Here is a 24,538-nt window from a genome sequence, read left to right as displayed (position 1 = left end):
CCACAACACACACCACAACACGCACACCTCTTCGCCACCTGTCCATCAGTCCTCCTGACCCCCATGGAGTCCACCCACCAGGCCAGTGGATGCTGAATAATCCAACTAATTATAGCACTGTCTATTTAGTCCAGATGAGCAACCTCCAGAGAAACAGACAAACCTCTAGGATGATAGTGGGGCCTGGATCATTAACAGACCTGGTGAAAGAATGTAAAGCAGTGTGCATGCACACTACACAAAAAGCAAAGTCTTCAGCTACTGTATACACAATCACGCCTACCTAGTGAACCAGCACTGGGACATCTGTGCACTGCTGTGATGCTGAGTCAGTGCAGGCAAATCTTCTGGAGCAGGACTAGTATCCTGCAGGAGGCTGTGCCATGTGTCATGAGTAAAAGTCTGGGTACCCAAAGTTCCAACTGAACTTCACCTATTTTTTGAGATGGCTATTTGCTTCCCCAGTAAACACCAAGTACCTATATACAAATGGGTGGTCTGCTTTCCCAGTTGACACCAGGTCACCATGCAGGTCCCTATTTAACAGCTGGGTACACACACACACACACACACACACACACACACACACACACGCACACGCACACGCACGCACAAAGCCCTCAGCCGCCATTGATACTACATTACCTGGTGAATCACTGGACCATGGCCAGTCATAAGGTGCTATTGAGTCAGCACAGGTATATATGTCTCACAGGATTAAGTATGGGCTGTCATCTCACCTGGGCTATACCCATTAGGTGAGACATCGACAGTGGAAATTTGCTTACCCATTAACACTTGCATGCATGGTCACCATTGGTAGCAGTGGCATAGGATAACTAAAGTTAGAGCCTAGGATTTCATGTTGGCTGGCTTTGCCACTGTTATTAACAGCAGCAACTGGGCAAGCATCAAACCTGGATCCTTCATGCCACGTACCCCCTGTATCTGGGCTCTATGCATACAGTATCTGACACTAGCACACTAGTATAACTTAAAAAATGGGTTAACTTACGTACTATCAACTGTCTGCAGGAAGACCAGATGCTGGACTATCAGCCTCCCTGGCAAACTCAATGTCGGTTGAAACCAGACTGAGTGTTCTGGTCTAGGGATGAAAGCTATTATGCATTAACTAACCCGAGAACAGCCACAGTGATTTCAGCCACTAGCGAGAAGCTCGACAAGAAAGTCTCACAGAAAGTAGTAGCAAGAGTTAATAAATAATGGTAGTAGTGATTGTGGGAGACCAGCGCTGGATAAGTAACCTAGACTAGTATACTATTCTACTGTTCACGTTACACTACAGCTCCCGGTGTTTATGAGTATTTCTCCATTTTAAGGCACATTTGACAATATGAGTATTTCTCATTTTAACGTATGATACTAGGTTGCATAGATAGGTAGATAGGTACACACACACACACTTTTACGAAAACAATTTCAGTAAGCCAGGCGCGGGCCCACGGCCGGCTGTGGGCGCGCGCCTGGTTTAAAAAAAAGATTAATACAAAATGTCTTGAGCGGGAATCGAACCTGGGACCTGCAATGCTTAGGCCCAGAGTCCTACCCATTGTGCTACCATAGATAATGTAACGCATACATTACAATATATAATATTGTTCTATATAATATATATTGAAGGTGAAGAAGAAACTAAAGCTGAACCTGACCCTAACACTAGAACTACTTTTCGTGTTCCCTAAAGTTGAATGCTCGGGGCAACCTACTAGACGCGTTCTCTAGAGTTGAATACTTGGGGCAACCTACTAGATGTGTGCCCTAAAATCGAATACTCAGGGCATAGCATACAACTAGTGTGCTTGATAGTGAGAAATCTAGTGGACTGCCGGAATAGCACTGACAAAATATTTCCAGCTGCAGCAACTTCGTATTTCTATAGGACTTGGAAAAGTCATTGTACCACTGAGGAGTGGGGCAGGTGATGTAAATGTCAAATCCTCAGTCAGTATTATTATATTAAGGGTGCTCTGTACAGTCCGCTTATATGGCTTCCCATAAAATTTAATTTGTTCTATAACTTACAAATGGTTTTAGCAAATGTTCTGTACTTTTTTACTGGATATAAGCTAACACTAGTACACAGGTTAGTCCAAACCCAACTGCTAAATTTGCTTTAGAACATGAGTTATAGTTTTCCCTTTATACTAGAACTAGTCCTACAGTTTACACACAAGAGCCTTAATACTTTTATGATACACTATGCTAAACAGCACAAATCATTGTATGTTTTTATTTTTGTCTTTTAGCTTCTCAATCATTACATATTTATCTTTCGGGTTGACACTCCCAGAAATCCTTTTCTTTACTTCCACGTTATTCATCATCTGGACTTGCTATTTCAAAATGGCAAACGCTCTTCTTTGGCAAAATTACTAAAGTAGCTTGTGTGAAAATTTTATGTCCATTGGATTAAAAATGATGGAGTAGTTCTAATTTAAGTGAGAGGGTGTAGAATAGCAAGATGCGTGTGCTTGTTGCTATGGGATACCTAATTTACAGGTACTAAAATGTGTCAACATGTCACAGGCTAATTAAGTGACCATACTATTTCTTTTAGTGCAAAACAGACCATGTCTTGGGAAACCTTGTACAAACTGTACAGGGCACCCTTAATGGAGTTGTTAGGGCTGGTGATAAGTGCATTACACGGATGTGATTGGGGGACTCGAACCCCAGATCAAAATTAATGTGCATTTTACATTAAGTGTTCTAGTGTAGTAACTGAATTCACTAACTCAATTATCTCTTCCCACCTGGGTGTAGGTGGCCCTATTGGGAAGGTAGTTTAATGCATGTGAGAAGATCAGTACTTAAGTTTGCTGATGTGAACAGGTGACCCTTAGTCATGGTAGTGCTGTCTTGGTCTTGGTGCATCTGTATACTGACCACTTTAGATAAAATGTAGCTCCTTTAGATAAAATGTAGCTCCTCTATAACAGGAACTTTGACGGAACAGGGCCGGCTCTGGAAAAATCAAGTTGGGTGGGCCATCCTCAGATCTTTATTGACAGCCATAGAGTTACAGTGTATTAAGCTTAGTATAACTGCCTCACATACACAATGTGCGTAGCACACACAGAGCATGCGTAGCATGCTCCCACTAGGGGGGTCTGGGGGCATGCCCCCCAGGAAAATTTTGCAAAATATTACCCAAAAGATGCAATCTAGAAGCATTTTTAGCCTATGTTTAGTTATCTACATTGGCCATACATTCCAGGTAACTAAAATACTTTTATTCATGAATTTTGCATAAAAGCCTGCAGACAACAGTTTGTAACTATCAACAATTCCACATTAATGCTGTCTTTGAAATGATGATTATGAGGCAGTTGTGGATTGGAGTGCTAGGCACACATAAGCAAACCTAGCTCCTACTGTTACAAGTATTTGTACATGAACTACAGTAATAAATAATTACAAAAAATGACCAAAAACCTTTAACCTACATTCATTTCCAGCTATAAATTTTTCCCCGATTACATTCAAATCTACTTGTTCCAAACTATCTCTATGTACATAGAAGATCACAAGATTATTTACAATAGCCTTTCCTGTGACATTGTCGTCCGTAAATAAGTTTTTATTCTCCTCAGTGCACTGAAGCTTCTTTCTAGTGTTGTTCCAGTATCAGCTAGTTATTACAGTTCTAGTTCCAGTTTTGGAACCATAATCTTTAGAATCACGGTTCTAGTTCCAGTTCTGGAACCATAATTTTTAGAATTACAGTTCTAGTTCCAGTTCAGGAGCCATGACATTTACTTAATATTCTAGAACAACACTTATTTTAACTTAAGTATTACCAAAAGCCCATAACGAAATATGGAGACTCACTATTAAGTTATATAAGCTAATATGCTACAGGTTTACTTGTTTCATATATGTAGCTAATACTGTATAGTATGTAGCCAATACTGTATAGTAGTTATCAGCATTATTACACTAACAACTATAACCCTACCACTCTATAGGAGGGTGGTACTAAAAGACTTGTAGCTACATGTAATTATCAAACACTGAACCAGACATAACATGTGACTGAGCCAGCATTTTGCATTCTGTTCTAATATTATAGCTAATCAGTTGTTTCAAGCAGTTTTTAGCACATTGATGTATATACATGGTTGTAATAAATACATCTTTTATGGAGTTATATACTACATTAAGTGCTTTTGCCTGCAGATAAATTCTGGTCTTATAAGAACATAAAATCTCATTGGCAAAAGCTGTATGGTTATGACCAATTCCAGTTCCAGTATTAGTTCCAGTACTTGATAAAATTTCTTTAGTTCTAGTTCTATTCTTGAAGAAAGTAAAATTATAGCCCTAGTTCCAGTTCCAGTCTTAAGAAAAGCAAAATTATTGTTCCAGTTCCAGTTCTAGTTCTAGAACTGGAATAAAAAGGGCATAAACTGGAATTATTTTAGTTCCAGTACTGAGAACTGGAACAAAATTACTTCTTTCACTAGTGGCATCACTAGCTGGCATAACAAGAATTAGCTCAACTAGAAACACAATTTCAGAATATATTTACCTTGCTGGCTCAGACAAACTGGAAAGGTATTGAATGATCTCTTTGAGAGATACCTTTCACTTCATTACAGGTGCAATTGTTTGAAACTGGACTTCAAGATTGCCGTAGTGAATATCATCACTATAAAGCTCCTTCACGTGTTCTAATTCACTGCTGTGCTCTACTTGTTTACATCCTTTGAGCAACAATGTTTCCAGGTTCATGTACATCCTATAGCCAACTTGGTCGAATCTATCATCAATGCACTGAATAATAAGATCTAGAGCTTCGTAATAAATGGCTCTGTAATGCTCCTCAACATTAACATGAAACCCAGCTTCTCCTATCCCAACCTCAAATATCTTTGGTGCCTTCCGCTTTCTTGGTAGTGTTGGCTCGCCAATGTTCAGTTTCTGTGCCTTAATACTCAAAACTTGCCAAAATAAACTAAACGAGCTCTCAGAACGCATAGTTTGCAAAGTAGTTTTAACAAGAGAAGCAACATGCTGACCTTCAGCTGCAGAGATATCTTTTTTCTGCAATGCTTTGCTCAAATTATCTGAATGTCTTAATATCATTTCACTGATGTAGACACCAAAGTAAAAGTCAAATGTGGCCATTTGAGAGGCTACACCAATAATCCTGGCTGTAGTTTCCGAATCTTTAGTCAACTTCTCTGATTCTTCCCACAATTCTTGCAATACAGAATAATTATCAAGTACACTTTTAAGGGAATCGGCACGAACTGTCCATCTGGTTGGACAAAGAACTCTCATTCCTGGGCACTCAGGTTGTAGCTCTTCCTTTAAGTTTTGAAACAAAGCATCTCTTTTAGGCAAAAATTTGATCAATTTTGACATTTCTAGTGTAATGTCTAAAGCCTTTTTCATAACTGTGCTTTTCTTGATTGTATCACCAGCAGCTAGATTTAAAGAATGGCCGTAACAATGTGTGTAGATGGCCCTGGATTCTAATTGTTGAATTCTAGTGGCTACACCACTTCTCAATCCAGACATGACACTAGCCCCATCATAGCACTAGCCCCATCATAGCACTGTTCCCTCAGCTGTTTTACATTCAATTGTAAATCACTCAGTGATTCAGTTATCGTTCCTGTGATGGTTTCTGCATTGGTATTATTAACATTATACAAATGTATAAAATCTTCATGAACATCTAAACTTTTATCCACCCAACGAATCACAACTACAACCTGTTCTTTGTTACTAGCATCAGTTGACTCATCAGCCATCACTGTAAAAAAGTCTGCACTTTGTATGTTAGTTACAATCTCATCTAATACCTCCTTAGCCATCAACTTTAATATTTCATTTTGAATGTCTTTTGATGTATATTTGTATCGTTGTCTACTCAGCCAATTACCAATTCTGGCGTTTTCTTTAGATTGGAGAAGTAAAACCTGATTAAAGTTGGAGTCCTGTTCATCTCCATCTCCTCTCAAAGGCAGCCCCTGTCTTGCAAGAAATACAGTAGTCCTCAGAATGGTTAAAAGCATCTTTCTATTTTCTGCTTTGTCCCTCGCATGGCCAGAATCAATCATTTCACCAACATCACGAACCTACCTAGGTAAGATGTATAACTCTTCATGAGCTTCTCGATGGTGCTCTGATTGCTCATGCTGCAAAATCTTTCCAGCCCTATCTTTCCAATTTATGAAGCCTTTTGTTATCTAAAAAAGATTATAGCTTCATAAACCAACTATTAACAGTTGTGTGTAGCTATATATTCACTTGTGAACAATAATGATTGTTACTATAATCAGACCGATTACAATCCCTATTGGGTCTACCCATAGAGTAGAGGGGCGCTATGCACCCATCTAGTATCTGTGGTCTAACGTGGAAGGCCTGGCCAACTAGCCTGGTGGCTGCGGCCGGGTGTACTAGTGATAGGTACCATATATACTTCGCTAGGTAGCTATATTGGTAGAGTACTTACGAAAGAAGTGTCTGCTCGCTTCGCTTTGCGTATCTTCTTCTCTTTTACAGCCTGCATGCACGTGTGACAAAAGAGAGCATCTTTTTCCATGTCGTAGTGGAGAAATTCGAACTTATCAAACCAACTTCTTTGGCAATAACGGGTTCTTGATCCAATAGTCCTCTTAGGAAAAACGAAATTTCTTGGTGGATGAAACTTGACGCAAACGCTAGCGCTCGAGCTTTCCACGAGGCTCTCCATTATTAAGAGTCTTATTATTTCACTTTGCATTTATTATTTCACTTGTAATTATAAATACAATACTGTAAATATTTTTTAAAGGGTTGAAAAAGTTGGGGGGGCCATGGCCTACTCTGCCCCCCCACCAGAGCCGGCCTTGCGGAACAAAATCATATAGATCTGGACACCCAGGTGATAATTGCGTTTATGCTTATTCCGTTTCATTAAGTCACCATCTTTTCTTGTCAAATTTCTTACCTATCTACTACGACTTAACCCAAAGGTGACTGCTATAGGCAGGTTTTGCTGAAAGTGGAATTTGAGCAAATTGTGACCGCTAGTCCATGAAATTATTTGTTCAAGTAATACATCTGATAGGACTCTACATACATGTCTAGAATTTATGACTGAACATTACCTATATGGTTGTGCATGAAACAATTAGAATTTTATGTTCGTTGTGGTGTTGTTCAAAGTAAGAAACATTTTAAAACTATTTCGAAGTTTTTCCGATAATTCAAGGTATATATTATGTGGTTGATTCTCCTAAAAATAGGTACATTCAACCTTATTTTGGAACTAAATATTTGATGTGTCAAATGCTCCCAAATATGTGATTTTTCATGGTACCATGCTCCCATGTGGTACCATTGTCAGTACCATTCATCCAAGTATTGCACATGTATGTATGAAGACTGAGGAGTGTAATTATGGAAATTCAGATTCATTTCACTGCTAGGCCCTTTTCCGTTATAACGAAGCCATATACATATTTCAGTTAGTGCCATTGGGTTCACATGCATAATGGTTTTAAAAAATCTGTTGTGGTAAGCTACAGTAAGTTGCAAGCTAAAATATTTTGTCAGTACAAAATCTGTGTGTGCTTTATCCTTAATACTTTCTCCTGATACTGAAATGAAGGGATGGCCCAGGGGCGGATCTAGGGGGGGGTGCTTTGGGGGCTGAAGCCTCCCCCCCCCCCTTCATATTTAGGCTTTACTTGATCAATATGCTGAGTATTATAATGAAATTTTGTCTTAGCATAATTATATGATCACTAATAATACAAATACTCATAAAACCACCTTATAAACATCTTTCCAAGGTATTATCAGTGGATTTATGCTAAAGTTTATGTAACAAGGACCCGGATCAGCATTGGAGGAGTACAAGATCGAGATACTCTAATAGAGCAGTCAGCTAACTACTCTAATAGAACATTCACTGGAAACATGTAGTTGGTTCTGTTATGGAATTTTTCAAATCTGCCTGCACCTATACATACAATGAAGTGCATTGGTCTGTTTAAAGGGCTCCATTCATCTACTTGTGTAGTTAATATGTATGGCAACAGGTACACAATTTCCATTGAAAATGCTCTCAGATTCAATCTTGTGTTGTTCAAATTTCAAAATTTTCCACTTTCAACATTCTTATTCTAACATGCACCTATTCAGTGTTGTGCAATTGTGAGAGGGGTGCATCATGTACTTGGTTGTCTGTACCTACCCAAACTTTTCCATTAGCAAAATGCTTCAGAGAGCCATACTTATAATCTAAAGGCAGTATATAAAGTATCTACAGGTATGAATTTTATGTGGAAATGTCTCCAAATTGCAGTATTTTAGCATCTATTTTTCTGGGGGGGGGGGCATGCCCCCAGACCCCCCTAGTTCCAGCATGCGAAGCGAAGCATGCTGGAAAGTGTGCTTTGCACACCTCTACTCAAGAGATTAGTACCTTGAGTTAGCCCCCCCCCCTTTTATAAATCCTAGATCCGCCCCTGGATGCTGCATATCCAAGCGGCGCCACTAGCAGCAGCAAGAGTCCAAGTAAAGTGTATAGAATGTTTGTATGTACAGGGGGTATGTAGATATTTTGTGTATTCACATGTATGAATGTGTGCATACAGTATGTACAGTATGTATGTAGATATTTTGTGTATTCACATGTATGAATGTGTGCATACAGTATGTATGTACGTGTAGCAGGGGTGGAGGAAGTAGTTGATATAGGGGGCTGAGCTGACCCAGATTTATGGAAATGATCTACATTGTCTCTGCTTTGGTAAGGTGAGACCAAAAAAAAATGGGGGGGCTGACAATAGCTGCCCACCTCACCAGCTATGCATTTATAGCTGATAAACTATATAAAATCCTTACATAGCTCACTACAAACTGCTCTAATACTGTGACTGCTTTATTAGAGTGACTGCTCTATTAGAGTATCTCAATCTTTATCGCAGTTTTCAGCCCCACTCCAAGGATAGTTTCGTCGTGATATCATTCTGAAGGGGGGCTAAGCCCCCCCTCAGTCTTCAGTCCCCTAGCCCCCCCCCCCCCCCTTCTGCCACTTATGATGTTTAGTGTAGTGTGTGTGTATGCCATTGTGTCTGAATGTGGAAGGAGTGTGTTATAGCTGAGAGGAAAATCTGCTTAAATTGCTTTTGTTTGGTCAATCATTGGCCATTCCATAGGCCTAAAGGTAGTGTCACGTCTGACTTGAATGCTAAGTATAAATTTCATTGTGATCACCATTAACCAAGTGTCTGAATAGAAGGAAATGGATTGAATCGTGTGAGTGTTGCTTATGTAGCTTGATAGAGAAAACTTTCTGCAGGGACTAAGTGTCTATGGTCAAAGGTTCCACCAGGGCTGCTTGGTACCAGTGCCACAGTAGTGTGTGCGTATGTTATGTGATCAGGATGTACAGTATGTGTGCATGTGTAAAAACAGTGGCCTGGTTATCATGTTTGATGCCCGGTTATATCCAGTTGCTGTTATTGTTCCCTTGAGCAAGAAACTTTATTCACATTGCTCTAGTCTAATCAGCTGTTAAGCGGGGTAGACTCTACGATTGTCTTATCACCTGAGAAGCACACAGGTGTCCGCTCAGGTTTTGTGGGTGTATGTAAGTATATATGTAGTGTTTGTGTGTGTGTGTGTGCGCGCGTGTGTGTGTGCGCGTGTGTGTGTGTGTGTGCGTGCCTGTATGTATGTGAATACATATAAATGTCGGTGATTCCATATAGGGTCAGTCTTGAGACTGCAGCATGTACAGTTCTTACCATAATGCCAGTAAAATATTGTACTGTATAATGATGAATTAAAGTTTTGTATAGAAGTTGTGAACATGTAGCACTAGTATTGTTGTAACAATTACAGGCAAAGTTTGTACTTGAGTGTTGTCATCAAGTATTGCATAAATGGTTACATTTTAAAAATAAGTGATAATTTAATTAACTTTTTTGCAGTTAATAATGATTCTGTACATTACATAAATATGAAGGAAAAGGCTACCATAATATTGTGTACATACATTGTTTAATTCAGCCGGAATGGATTGAGTACATGCGTGTATGCAAGTGCAGACATTCAAAAAAATCAATACATGCCATGATTGCTTAGTGTGTGCGTGGTCATGATACTTCACCTCCAATATGTACATAGTAGGGCTGCAACGAATGTCAAACTTAGTATCCAGATATTTGGATGTCTTAACAAATGAATACCAAACTATTTGGTAACATTTATATTAATGCAAAAATGCTATATGCAAATTAATGGTAGCTGTCTTTATTATCAGTTTACATAGCAGAACAGGCCATCTTGTAGAAATATAGCGGGTAACTAATTCCATTTTCACTATACATACTTGTAATTTACTATTAAACGAATATCCAAATGGTAAATTTAGTATCTGGATCCTATAATTCTAACAATTATTTGAACGAATTAAATATTTTGTTGCGGTCCTAGTACGTAGTGAGTATATATATACATGTTCCCAGCTATGTAATTACGGTCGTTGTACGTACAGTGTGCTGTCCCATCAGTGCTAAGTAATAGTTAGACTTCAGACCACAGGGGTCTAAGTAATTTAGTAACCGGATGGCCCTGTGTTGTGGCGCCTGAGCAAAGCGAAGGCGCTACTACAGTGCCTGAGGGTTACTAAATTACTTAGACCCCTGTGGTCTGAAGTCTAAGTTATTTAGACCCTTTATGTAGTTGTTGTACCTTAACATTGTTGACAGCTGCTGGTAACAGAGAAATGTAGCATTCATTAGTAGAAACAAGCCATTATTCCACCTGTAACAATAAAATTAATTTTCAGGTGGTGATGCTACCAGTGCAGGTGCGCATAATAAACATGAAAAGGGTCTAAGTAAACATGAAAAGGGTTTAAGTAAACATGAAAAGGGTCTAAGTGACTTAGACACCTCCAAAATTCACCAAATTCACCACAAAAAGGGTCTAAAAATGATTATAAAATCAATTTAAGTATACACAATTTAAATATCACACAGAGTTACTGATTGCTACACAATATAGTGTGACCAGTTTTGGTCTAATCTGTTCTATATAAACTACTATAATTCATTGTACACATATGTAATATGTAGAGTAAATATGTACATGCTCATGTGCAAACCATGTTGCATACACACATACAATGGTAACATTTCAGTAGAATTATTCCTTTTCTCTTGAATGCCTTTTCACCGCAAAGGTTTCAGACTTCCATCCCGATATTAGCTGTTGGCTCACTGCAAAAGGTCAACACCTTCTCCTCTTTGCCTTGTACACTCACTCCTTGGGATAAAATTTCAAAGAATAATTTATTATGCTTTATGTATCAACTTTGCTAGGTTCTGGGATTTCATATGTAACTTCTACCTATATGGCAATACATTCCCCTTTCCGACTTCATATATAATAGCGAGGTCCAGAAGCCACATAGAACGTGAGCCTCTGTCTAAGTGAAAAGGTTTGATGATCCAACCTATGGAAGTGTGGCATGTAGCATTGAGCAATGGCATTCCATACTTGTTCTCATTTATCCCGTTTTATAAGAAGACTCTGTTTGTCTGACACCTAGGCAGTTGTGTTGATTGTATTGACACAACTCTCTAAAAGCTGACAATAACAAGTTGGGCCCTCCCTCACAAATAGTAGTTTTGTACATACGTACTTATATATGCACATGTGTACACACACACAAACATATAAATATTACACGCACCTTGCTTAAACTGCTGTTGCTGCTACTACCAGCACTGATGTCACTGGTCATGCAATGTCACTGTCAGGAGGAAGGAACAAGGAGGATGACATACTGTACATATGCACACAGAGATTTTGTAATGGCAAAGTATCTACATGTAAGTATTCATACATACGTGTGCAATACTAGGATGTATGGTACTGACAACGGTGCCGCACAGGAACAATTCGCAGTAATTGTAACTCTAGACAGGCAGTAACTAAAGACTGATTTTCAGTGGAGCAGAACAAGTACACGCACGCACGCACGCACGCACGCACAGAGACACACACACTTAAAAAACAAATGAAATAATTGATATACATGCACACACTTTTAAAGGATAACAAAGTAGTAGTCTTTAATGTACCATAGCTAGACACTAGTGATGTGCGATACGTGATATATATCAATATATCGTGACAAAATTTTCTATATGGTGACATGATATAGAATCTTTACCGTCAGTAGTGGTAACTCACCATTTGTAGAACCTGTTGAACTTACTGTGGGCAAGAGTTCGTCTAGTGAAGATGTTACAACTACTGTGAGCGTGGCGAAGTCTTCGGACTTAGTCTCTACTTCGAACTCGACTGTGTTGTCAACGTCACACACTCCTGGTGTACAGTCTGCAGTGATGCTGCTACACCCTTCTCAAGTCCCGCCCTTGTCCAAGTTTAGTGGGAGTAATGAGAACGAAACCTTCAAGGAGTGGCACGAGCAGTTTTAGTTAGTGGTGACCGTCTGCGTATGGGACTCTCACTCCAAGCTAGCTAACCTAGCAACAAGACTGCAAGGACAGCCCAATTCCTTCTACAGAACTTGCACAACTCAGCAACGATCCACATATGGCAGTTTAGTGATAGCTATGTCACAAAGGTTTACTCCAGTCAGGATACAATCAGTACAAAGTGGATTGTTCCACAGTCGTAGGCAGAAGGTTAATGAGAAAGTGGATGACTATGCACAGGACTTGGCAAGGTTGTATCAGAAGGCTTATCCCCAAGCTAACCAAGGTAGTCAAGAGGCTGAAATCATGGGTAAGGTAGTATTGGCTTACCAGTTTGTGTCTGGACTCCTACCCAAGATCCAAGTTAAGGTGGCTGGTATTGAAGGATCATTTGATCAGTTGTAGATCAAGGCACGTTTTGAAGAGGCCAAGTTAAGGGATTTATCATCCTGAGACAATAATAGTAAGTCAATCCAGTTGAAGCCTGACAATAACCACTATCGTCGCTACAGCCATAGTGAGACACTGAGTCATAAGTGTTATATGTGTGCTAAGGTAGGACACTTGGCTAAGGACTGTCCTCAGCAGAGAAGAGGGAAACCTGCAGAGTCTCGAGGTCATCAGCAGAAATCACAGCAGCAGTCTGGTACTACCTCTGGTAATGGTGCTAATCATCATGTAACCAGTGAATTGAGTGAAGTTAAGGGTAAGGTAGCCAGCCTTCGTAAGGAACTACAAGCTGCAGAGATGGAAGAGGCGATGACTGAGAAGAGCACAACACTGCACGTGCTTGAGCCACATGGTTCCGCTGATGGGCCTGTGCTCGGACCTACTCTGTTTGTTGATGTTATGCTAGAAGGACAACCAGTCAAGGCACTGGTAGACACTGGATCGCCAATCACTACTGTTTTTGTGAAGTGTTTGTTGGATACCCTGGAGAAGTTGAGGACTCCAGGACAGTCTGTTGAAGAGTGGAGGAAAGGAGTAGAGAGTCGTTTACAGTCCCCTAGCTTGTCAGTGAATAATAATGGAGGTGGTAAAGTGAATGTTATTAGTCAGCTATCTGTGCGTCTAGCACATGAGGGCCAAGAATGTCAATCAACTATACTGGTACAGAAAGGAGCATCACTGGATTTATTGTTAGGTACTGATGTATTACCTAAACTTGGTTGTTCTGTAGTTCTACCACAAGATGATGGTAAGATGACTGATTTGTTACAAGGTCAAGTATGGGACAAGTCTCAGTGTTTGTCCCAGAGTAGTCGTTTGCGAGCAGAGGCTCCTAGTTTCATTCCAGCTGTTGTCCGAGGTATGGCAGTTGAAGTTGGTCATATTAATTAGAAGTCTGGTGAGTCCAGCAAGTCTCAGCTGTGTGCTGAGGTTGAATCTATTGAGAGCAACAGTGAACTGAAGTCCAGTGAGTTGCAGCTGTGTGCTGAGGTTGGATCTATTGAGACCAAGTGTCTGGTAAATACAGCGATGTTGAGTCTATTGAGATGAACAGTGATCCCAAGTCTGGTGAGTCCAGCGAGTCTCAGCTGTGTGCTGAGGTAGAGTCTATAAAGACCAATGTGAAACCTGGTGAGTCCAGAGAGTCTCAGCTATGTGTTATTGTTAAGCCGGAAGTGAAGTTGTTACGGGCAACACGTTTGCCAGCCCGTCATGCTAAGGTAGTACAAGCTCAAATTTCAGCTGGTGCTGTTAGTAGTGAAACACATTTGTTTAGTTGGAACCTGGAAAGTGTCAGAGTGGAGAGTCAGATGTGATTGTATCTACCTCCATTGTTCATCCTAACAGTGATGGATATTTTAAGGTACTTATAGAGAATCATGGTGTGTGTCCTGTTCACCTAGAAGCTGCACATGTTGTGGGGTCATTGTTATCCGTTACTAGTGAGAACTTACCAGGACTGTGGGATAGGCAATTTGAGCCAGTGAGTGATGACAAAATAGATGTTACGTTGTGTAACCTGCAGCCCAGAGTTGAGTCACTTCTCCAGTCTGTATCTGTGGATTGGCAGAGCTTGGATGAAGCTGATGCAGTCCAGTTACAGTCACTGATTAAAGACTACGCTGATGTTTTTGCAATGGATCACCTGGAGTTGGGAAGGACTCAGCATGTGGTTGACACGGGTAGTCATACCCCGATTAAGCAACCTCCTCGCTGGATACCATTTTCATTGCGTCCAAAGGTAGAGACCCTTGTACAGGAGATGTTGACCAAGGAGTTGTGAAAGAGTCCAGCAGCCCATGGGTGAGTCCCATTGTTTTGGTGTCAAAACCAGATGGTACCACAAGATTTTGTGCGGATTACCGCTGACTAAATTCTGTGATAAAAGTTGATGAATACTCACTGCTTAGGGTGGATGACTGCTTGGATCTCTTATTGGGCCACACTTATTTTATCACACTGGATCTTGCTAGTGGATACTGGCAGGTGGCCATGGCAGAAGAATCCCAAGAGAAAACTGCGTTTGTCACACATAATGGACTGTATGAATTTGCTGTGATGCCGTTTGGGTTGTGTAACGCTCCAGCTACATTTCAGCGACTGATGAGTAGAGTGTTGAAGGGACTGATCAATGAGAAGTGTATGGTATATCTTGATGATTTTTTTAGTGATGGGACGGAGTTTTGCCGAGCACATATCAAATCTCCAAGAAGTGTTTAACAGGCTGCGAGATGCAAATCTTTGTCTGAAACCCAAGAAGTGTAAGAAAGAAGTACTGTATCTTGGTTATGTTGTGTCGGAGTCAGGGATCTCAGCTGATAAGAGTAAAGTTGAAGCTGTTGAGAAGTTTCCTGTCCCTACTAGTGTTAAACAGGTACGATCTTTAGTTGGTTTGGCGTCCTATTACAGACGTTTCATTCCTGGATTTTCTAAGATTGCGGGCCCATTGTTTGTACTTACTAAGAAAGACTCCCTGTTTGAATGGTCCCCAAGTTGTCAGCAAGCATTTGAGAGGCTTAAGTAATTGTTGACAACTGCCCCAATCTTAATCTTCCCAGATTTTACGAAGAGATTTATTCTTGAAACTGATGCCTTAGGAGTGGGCCTGGATGCTGTGCTTTCTCAGAAGCAGTTGAATGGACAGATTACTCCAATTGCTTACGCTAGTCGAACATTACAACAGCATGAGACCAAGTATGGAATATCACAGTTGGAGGCTTTAGCAGTGGTCTGGGCTACCAAGCATTTCAGAGCTTATTTGTACGGACACCCATGTGATGTGTATACTGACCACGAAGCTTTGCAGGCTCTACTGAACACCCCACACCCTTCTGGTAAACTGGCTAGGTGGGGAATGGCACTCTAAGAGATGGATTTACACTTGCACTATAGACCTGGTAAAACCAACCAGAATGCTGACACTCTGTCTCGTACACGCATTGACACTCAGTCAGAGATATTTGTGGAACCTGATGAAAAGTTAGCTGCCACACTCTCAGTCCCCGAGGTTTCAGATAAGGATGGGGAGAGGATTGGTTTAGCAAAGAGTCAGATGGATGATGATGAATTAAGACCAGTCATAGAATTTTTGAAGAATGGAAGTTTACCTACAGATGAGAATGGTGCCAGAGAATTGGTGTTAAACAAGAAACAGTATGTTTTACTAGATGATGTTCTATATCATATGGTTACAGATGGTACGCTACGTGTGATACCCCCAGATAAGTACAGACGTGACATTATCATGGAGGCTCATGATGGAAAGTTTGGTGGACATTTGCGAGATGCGAAAGTCTTTGGTCAAATAAGCAGAACTTACTGGTGGCCTGGGATGCGTAAAGAGGTAAAACTGCATTGTAGATCTTGTGAGAAATGTGCTTCACGTCATGTAAGAAAGGCTATTAAGCCACCACTAACACCCATTCCTGTCAATGGACCGTTTGATCGAGTTGGTGTAGATGTGATTAAGTTCCCCTAGAGTTCAAAAGGAAATGCTTATGCGCCTGGTTTACTGTAATTGTTTCCGTAAAAGTGTGTGTGTGTACCTATCTATCTACCTATGTACCTATGTACCTATCTACCTATGTTTGTCCGTACGCACCCACGTGAGCAAAATCGTTTAATAACGGTAAAAGCAGCTTTTACGTAAGAAGTAAAAGTGAAATGAAGTCTGTATTAAACTTCTGCACAGGTGAACTTTGCTCTGAGGTGGTTTCTTTTCGGCGGACTGAAATACGGGTGTGGTGACTTTCCTCAGACTACCTTCCCCTTGAGGTTTTCAGGCATTTAGCAACTGAAAAACAACGGTGCAGGCCTCGTACACTGCCAGGAATAGCCTATCGCTTCGAGTTGAAAGGGGGCGTATCCCTTACGTACGCGAACGAAAATGAAGAGCAGCTTTGAGGCTTTGTCGAGAGAATTTGTGGGAAAAAACACGTTAGTCACACTATAAAACAGTTTAGAAGATAGTTTTGTGCGTAATATGTTGGTTAAAGCGGTTTATTTAACAAACGCTTCCTTAGCAGTGCATAGCAACGTAATTGAACGAATTACGAATATTTCATGAATTACGAAATACGAGAAATAGCTAATTATATTATCAAACTACCCTATTGTAAAGTAGTAATACATAGTTGGTTAATTCATAGTAGTATATACTGTCTATAGTTATTCCAGATGAGTTAGCTAGCTGCTTGGCGCCTGGTTTTTAGAAGTAGCACAACATCGACTTGTTATGGATTATCTCACTAAGTGGCCAGAGGTCTTTGCCACCCCAGATCAGACTTCTCTGACGATTGCAGAACTGCTAGTGAATAATGTTATTAGTCGTCATGGGGTACCAGCTGAACTCCTGTCAGACCGTGGAACAGCATTTTTGTCTAAGATAATGATTGATGTGTATAAGCTGTTAGGCATAAAGAAGGCCAACACAACTGCCTACCACCCCCAAACTGATGGGCTGGTGGAGAGGTTCCACAGAACACTTACTGATATGTTAGCCAAATGCATACAGCGTTCAGGGAAGGAGCAGCTCCTGTATGTACTATTTGCTTGAAGGAGCAGCTCCTGTATGTACTATTTGCTTACAGGAGCAGTGTACAGATGTCTACACAAGAGAGTCCTTTTTATTTGTTATACGGGAGAAACCCCCCGTCTCCCTGCAGCTGAAGTACTTGCTGCCCCAGATGATCGACGTACTGTAGACCTGCGTGACTATAAGACAGAACTCTGTCATCAGTTTACCGAAGCTTGGAAGCTGGCTCAAAGTGAAATACAAAAATCACAGAAGTCCCAGAAAGAGTACTTTGATCGGAAAGCTACACCTGTAAAGGTTCATGTTGGTGATCGAGTGTTCGCATATATACCTGCTGAGAAAACAGGAAAGACTTACAAATTTGTTTGTCCTTACAAAGGCACCTACAGAGTACTTAAGCTATATGACAATGGTGCTCAAGTGAAGCTTGTTAGCAAGCCTAATTCACAGTCAATTAGAGTTGCACTGAACCGGGTGCATTTGTGCCCTGCTGAGATAGTAGATGTGGAAAACGACAAGTCAAATGTTGCAGAAATGGAACATGTAGATCAGCCAAAGAGACATTGTGATACCGAGAATCCTGTGTCACCTGACAGTCCAGAAAGAGAGGACCCATGGTCCAGAAGACTACGTCCCAGAGATAAAACTGATCACTGTGGACGCTGATCGGAAAGGATGGGGAATTGTGATAATATATTAAACTATATATCTAATATTAACTATGTGCGTCTATTTGATGTTGTACACGCGATATAATAATAAGATTTGGGCGGGCGTTTAGTCTCGCTGACAGCTGGAATTCGGGTGTTGTGTCGTGTAGTGTCTGTATTGTTAACAAGCCAATATACAAAAACCGCTACACATATGCTGTATACAGATGCCTGCATGGTAGTCAATCAGCGATTCGAAAATAACAGTCTATTATACATATGGTGCAAATTTCTTCATATACACCATATCAGCCTCTTATTGACAGTGAATTGCAACAAACACCATTTCTATGTTCTCACACCCATATACAATCAATTACTTAATGGCTTCTAAAGTGCTAAGAAAATTTATTTGGCAGATAGTTATTGCATGAAACAAAGTCAATAAGTGAATTATTAACATTGAGAAGTAGGGTATAGCTATATATGAAGACATCATGGCTATGCGCGTATGTACATATATACATAACAATCATCAGCAGTGTCACTGTTTTCATTTTCAATGTATCATACAGTATTTACTGTATTATTTGGGATCATGCAGAAATGAGCTTTTCCAGTTCAAAATATTACCCTAAAACCAGTCTCAATTTCCCTTCATGACAGCTTAGCAGCATTGGTTAGACACACCAAAGCTCCAAAATGTCAACTCCAAATTCTTCCAAACAGTTTCTACAGCATCTATTCAACCAAGTTTTATGCTGACTGACTGACTGACTTACTGACTGATGCTCCCCGCCAAGCATAACTTGACATACAGGCTTGATTTTGACAACATACACATGCATTATGGACTTGCCTTTGTCCTCCTTTGTGTTCCAGTTCTCTTCACTGACAATGCAAGGTGTCAAATCATGCAATATTATATCGTGATACAGCTTCCCTGTGCATGGCTGTATTTTCCATAAGCAATATGATTGATTGTTGAGATGCTTCTCATGCTGTTCTTTGTTTGCAATGTTGTATAATGGGCAAAGCATGCTGTAGATGAAAATGAAGTGTCATGGCTACTTCCCTTTTAGCTACATATACATCCAGACATATGGCTTGTCAGGTGCGTGTCCTCCTTTTGATGCAACATAGGTGCGGGTCCACCAGCCATAATTATGTTACAAAAACAGTAAACAATAAGTATAAAGTTGGATTAAGGATCAAATAAGTAAAGAAATAAGGGAATAGCTAAACAGTAGTGAAACGAGAGAGGTTGACTATATACTGCAGATTAAATGTACACTAGTACATCTGCAGTATATAGACAACCTCTCTTGTTTCACTACTGTTTAGCTATTCAATTGTTTCTTTACTTTTTTGATCCTTAATCCAACTTTATACTTACTTACTTGTGAGCCAGTCATTAAAAATGCCTTGGCTAGATGTGCCAAATGTCCTTCGTTTTTTTATTTTTTATTTTTTTATTTGGATCAGAATCAATTTGTTGACAATGGTAATCTTTGGATTATTTCAATATGTCTGATATACAATCATTCTGTCACTGGAAAGCAAATTTTCATTGGATTTACAGTGGATACAAATTTTCAAGATTGTGTATATATCAATTTTAACTTGTTGGTGCAAGTCTGTCTGGTGCAAAAAAATTCCTCTTGGTGATCAGTGTGATTCTTCATTCTTGCCAATTGTTATTTTAAAATGGGGAATATCTATAAGGAAATTCCAACTACTGTCTTTGAAAATGAAAATTCTTTCAAAATTTATAATTATACCAAACATGTATAAGCACATTAGCAAAAAAATAGGCTCAAAAGTTGACTGCTTTACTAGATTATGTGACTGCTCTATTAGAGTATCTAAATTTTCAGGCTTGAACTGTTTTATTAGAAGTCAAATTATACGTTGCACCAGTTACACTTTGCACCAGCAAATAATCCAGAATATTCATTAACATTTTTCAATGTAAATTATTCTTGAATTATTACAGCATACAGGGGGTATAATGGGCCTTCTTCTATTCTCTTTGCAAAAACTTTCAATTATTCAGGGTTAAATGTCACCTCTAATGAATAGAGGTGTAAAAATGTCACCAGAGAATTTGTTGAGTCCATTTATCAAACTTTTACGTCAATGTATTAGAAATTTGTTATTTTTAGCTGTAACTTTGAAAATTAAAAATGCTGACCTTGCAGGAATCTGAGTAAATGTAAACATTGATTTTCAGATTCCTCATGCTCTAAGCTTTCCAAAAATGTATAGATTTGCTAATCCCATAAACTTTGAATGAAAGTGTATTTTTTTGACATAGTGAACCTGACTAATGCTGTTTACAGCACTTCAATGTTTCCTTGAATGGTGCATTACATAGTGGTCACTATACTGTCAAAAACGGATGCGTATTCTTGGTGAAACCAACACTGTAAGTTTCTAAATCATAGCGTGAATGAGGGCATCAGTTTGCGTTGGCACGTAAACACTGTAAATCTCCACTTAATAAGGTCCAAAAAGGTGCCTGGGAGTTAGAAAACCAACCTTGGACTTCGTTAAGTGAGTTTCAGTTGATTAATTTTTCATTGCAGATCTGTCAAGTACCGTTTTAGTGAAAATTGAAGTACAGCAAATCTATTCTCGCGTGGCCAGACCACTTTTTGTCGGCATGGTGCTTATAATGCAATCGATAAGCGCCATGCCGAGAAAAAGTGGTCTGGCTACGCGAGACTACAGCAAATCACCTCTTCAGCAAGTGTATTTTGTAGAGCACCTAACCCAATAACCCAAAATAGCAATGGACAACATTCTAGATGTTCCTGCCCATTTTTATGAAACAGAGTGGCTATTCGTACGGCAGTCACGTACGAATAGTTCTTGGGATATTTGTATGGCAGTCACATGATTCATAATAAACGAGCCAGTTCAACGATTTTTGCATTCCGGAAACTACACGTGGCTTTTAGCACGTATGTTTGGTGGTGTGAACGTCTGCTCTACGCTGGTACATTTTTGACTAGAGTTAATTCCAGGTGGATTTTAAAGTATCGTAGAGTATCTTTGTGATGCAATATTGATGTTTCAGCAAGTCGAATCATTTCTCGACTGGATTTGTGCAAACCTGTATGGCAGACACTGACGATTTTCCGGCGAGGAGGGATTATTTGAATCAGCGTCGGAAACACGAGCACCAAAGAAGTATTCAGAAAGGGATAATATAGTCTAGTTGCAGAACGAGTAAGCATTACCGAATTAGTGTTATTATACAGTTGGCAACCAAGCATTCAGTCTAGATTAGCAGCCACCCATTGTACACCACTTCAAGATGAACAAACCTCATTGTCACCCTGACTACAAGATAAGCAACAGTGCAACTACTGCTGCAATGTACTTAGCGGATTGATCACATTATAGGTGTCTCGCTCCCAGCTACACATAACTAGTATGACAAGAGTTAAGTGTCTCACTCCCAGCTACGTATATAGGACAAGATATGAGTGTCTCGCTCTCAGCTACACACAACCGACTAGTATGACAAGAGTTAAATATCTCACACCCAGCTAAACTAGTATGACAAGATTAATGCCGCTCATCAGCTCTTACGTGACCAATCTCATGACTTGTAGGACACAATCTAAACTCCTCGAGACTGTATTTCAAGTTTTACAGAATGCTGTATGTGCTATGGAATTGCTTTATTGGATTGCATGCATACTGTCAAGTGTTGTACACTGACTACGACCACTGAGTAGCAATCAATCCCATGTCAGATTCTGAAGTTGTATATGTCAAACAACTGATGTTTGAAATAAATTGTTACCTTTGCTAATTCTTGATCAGCATAAATTCTTCAGGTCCATCGAAAGTGCAAATGCAAATTGATTACTGGAGTGTATATTCCTGTAATGATCATTGTTTTGGCAGAGATCTAGCATCATGCCATTATGACCACAAGGTAATCCATGGTCGTCTTATTCTAGCTATATGACATAGCCATAATATATATACATGCTTGTATTTTTTTGTATGTTAGCTCTAGCTAGCTAACAGTTAACTGATATTCCTGTATTGGTTTGAGTACAACTATCTGAATATTGATTTTGTGATTATTATTGCATTATGCACGCTCTTACCGAGACTACAATGCATACATAGTATAAGTGAGCATGCAGTGTCACTGTACCATGCATGGAAATTCAATAAGTCAGCTGAGCTTGATTGAGCTATGTCAACTGGCGGATCCAGACTCTGGGTTGGAGCAAAAAGAGGTCACAGCCTGCTGACAATGGCAGTCTTCCACCAAATATAACAACACACTGAACAATTTGATACTGCTTCTCTACTAAATAATGTGACTGCTTTATTCGAGTGATTACTTTATTACAATATCTTGATCTCACATACCAAAACTCTTTGGTAAGGTATAGGCCACCCCTAAATACTCACTGTATGTCAATCTCTGTCACTGAGGAGGCAGCTGACTGTTGCCAACCAATAGCATTTTGCAAGTGGTAGGGTAGTTACACCCTAGTCTGCTGTTACGTAACCATACGAATAGCAGGTAAGCTATTTGTACGTACCATCGTATGAATAGCTTTTTTGCTATCATACGGACTGCCGTACGAATAGCACAAGGTGATTTCATAGCTATTCGTACGTGACCATACAAATAGCACGTGAGCTATTCGTACATGACCGTACTAATAGCACGTGGGCTAATCGTATGTGACCGTACGAATAGCAACGGCCTTTATGAAAATTTTATTTTATTTTTTTTTCCCGGGCTTGATGGACTGCCTTTGCCTACCACCCCCAGCACATAAATGGCCTGTGCTGGACAAACCGGGACTTTCTTAGTCCACGGCAAACTGAGACTCTGCCCAAATCAGCTCCACAATTGGGGGAGTCTTAACATAGTGACCGATGGATGAGCGGGCTCCGCGGATGCATTGTATGGAGGACCGCAAGAGAGAAAAAGATAGACAGCACCTTAACCACCCCATGACAACAGAGTAATCATCGCCCCACTTGTTTGAAAGTTGATGAGCCAAGCGTTGATAAAAAACAGAAGCCTCATGAGCCAGACCACCAGAGGCAGACATTACCAGGGGGGTAAAGGAGGCATGCTCCTCCTCACGAATTCTCTGAGCATACGCACGTTTCTTAATGTTCTCGTGCCTCCGATAACAGGAGGCCAGTGATGAGGACGCATTAGGAGCAGCCAGAGGGTTGAACACCCGCACATCCACAAAACACCTTTCACTTCTTCCACCCCAAAAACCATTCATGGCGATGTCAAGACGGGCACCATCTTGGATATTGGCAGAAGCAGGGTAGTCCTGCTGTGAAACCGGCTGGAGCTCTGGTTCAACAGCTAACTGAGAGCATACTTCAGTCAACAGGGTAGCAGTTAGATCTCTGATCTCATTGTGTCGGATAGAAGGTAAGCCACCCTTGGGACAGGATAAAGCATGCTCCACTGAAAAGGAAGTCCCACATGCACAGTGAGCAGGAAAGCATGCTCCACTGAAAAGGAAGTCCCACATGCACAGTGAGCAGGAGTCCGCTGAGGAGACCACCCATAACGTAGTGCCATGGCATCGTGAAACGCGTACTTATGTAGTGCAAAGCCATGTTCCTGTAGGGGCCGGGTGGTAAGCCAGTTGGAGGCCCCTTTGGCTGAGGCTAGATCTAAAGCTCGTTGAGAGGAGGGATCTAAGTGGGTACGCAAACTGGAAGATCTATCCGAATAGTTGGAGGATTTGGAATTGCGGATTGCGGACTTGCGAGATAGCTGTTCTGTTTTAACAATAGCCGAATTGATACCCCGGTCCAGAATGAATTGTGAAAGAGGCTCAGTAATGTGACACGAGGCTGAATACTCCTCAGCTGCAATAAGAGTTGGGTTTATGATACCCAAACCACCATATCGAGGTGGAAGGGCAAATAACTTACGGATTGTGTCATTTGGTGGAGAGCAACCCATCAAAGTAGGGATAAGTACCAGCCGGATGTTGTCCTCAAGGGGTTGTAAAGCCTCTGATATGTTTGGAGTAGTGCGACAAAGGTAGAGCCAATGGCTTGACAAGCCATGAGTGAGAGCGGAATAAGCAGCATGCGGCTGAACTTGTGCGAACTTGGCAAGCCGTGTAATCTCTGCTGACCAACCAACAACCTTGTCCCTCACAAATTCCTGGACATAAGCGTTTGAACCAATGGCAGCCCCAAGGTAGGGACGGCCCGCAGAAGTAATTTGAACATCAGTATCTGAGAACAGAGTAGTAGCAATTGAATGGAACCTTTCCTTAGAAACTAACCAAGTTTTAGGAGCATTCACAAAATAGCCAAAAGCAGGTCCCTTAATACAGAGCTGGTTCCACCAGATGAGCAAGTCCTGTATACTGCCACAAGCACAAGCATCA

The 24,538-nt window shown here is 40.5% G+C and overlaps 1 protein-coding gene across 14 annotated transcripts in view; it reads right to left on the bottom strand.

The window, feature by feature from the left end:
- Positions 1 to 24,538, bottom strand: part of LOC136239422 (zinc finger MYM-type protein 1-like) — a 35,450-nt gene that overhangs the window by 9,731 nt on the left and 1,181 nt on the right. For 3 of the 14 annotated variants that reach the window (XM_066030163.1, XM_066030155.1, XM_066030161.1), the window contains exon 1: positions 28 to 8,914. The exons of 1 other annotated variant lie outside the window; for it this stretch is intronic. In XM_066030163.1, the coding sequence (XP_065886235.1) occupies positions 4,612 to 5,550 (939 nt within the window). In that variant the 5' untranslated portion in view covers positions 5,551 to 8,914 and the 3' untranslated portion in view covers positions 28 to 4,611. Of the gene's footprint in view, positions 1 to 27; positions 8,915 to 10,728; positions 10,801 to 11,163; positions 11,305 to 11,734; positions 11,795 to 24,538 lie in introns of those variants that run through there. 10 more of the 14 variants (XM_066030160.1, XM_066030162.1, XR_010693456.1 and 7 more) reach the window with 9 other exon arrangements.

Source organism: Dysidea avara, chromosome 11 (assembly GCF_963678975.1).
Source record: "Dysidea avara chromosome 11, odDysAvar1.4, whole genome shotgun sequence".
In the NCBI taxonomy this organism is placed as follows: domain Eukaryota; kingdom Metazoa; phylum Porifera; class Demospongiae; order Dictyoceratida; family Dysideidae; genus Dysidea; species Dysidea avara.
This window is presented reverse-complemented; position numbering and strand designations above follow the sequence as displayed.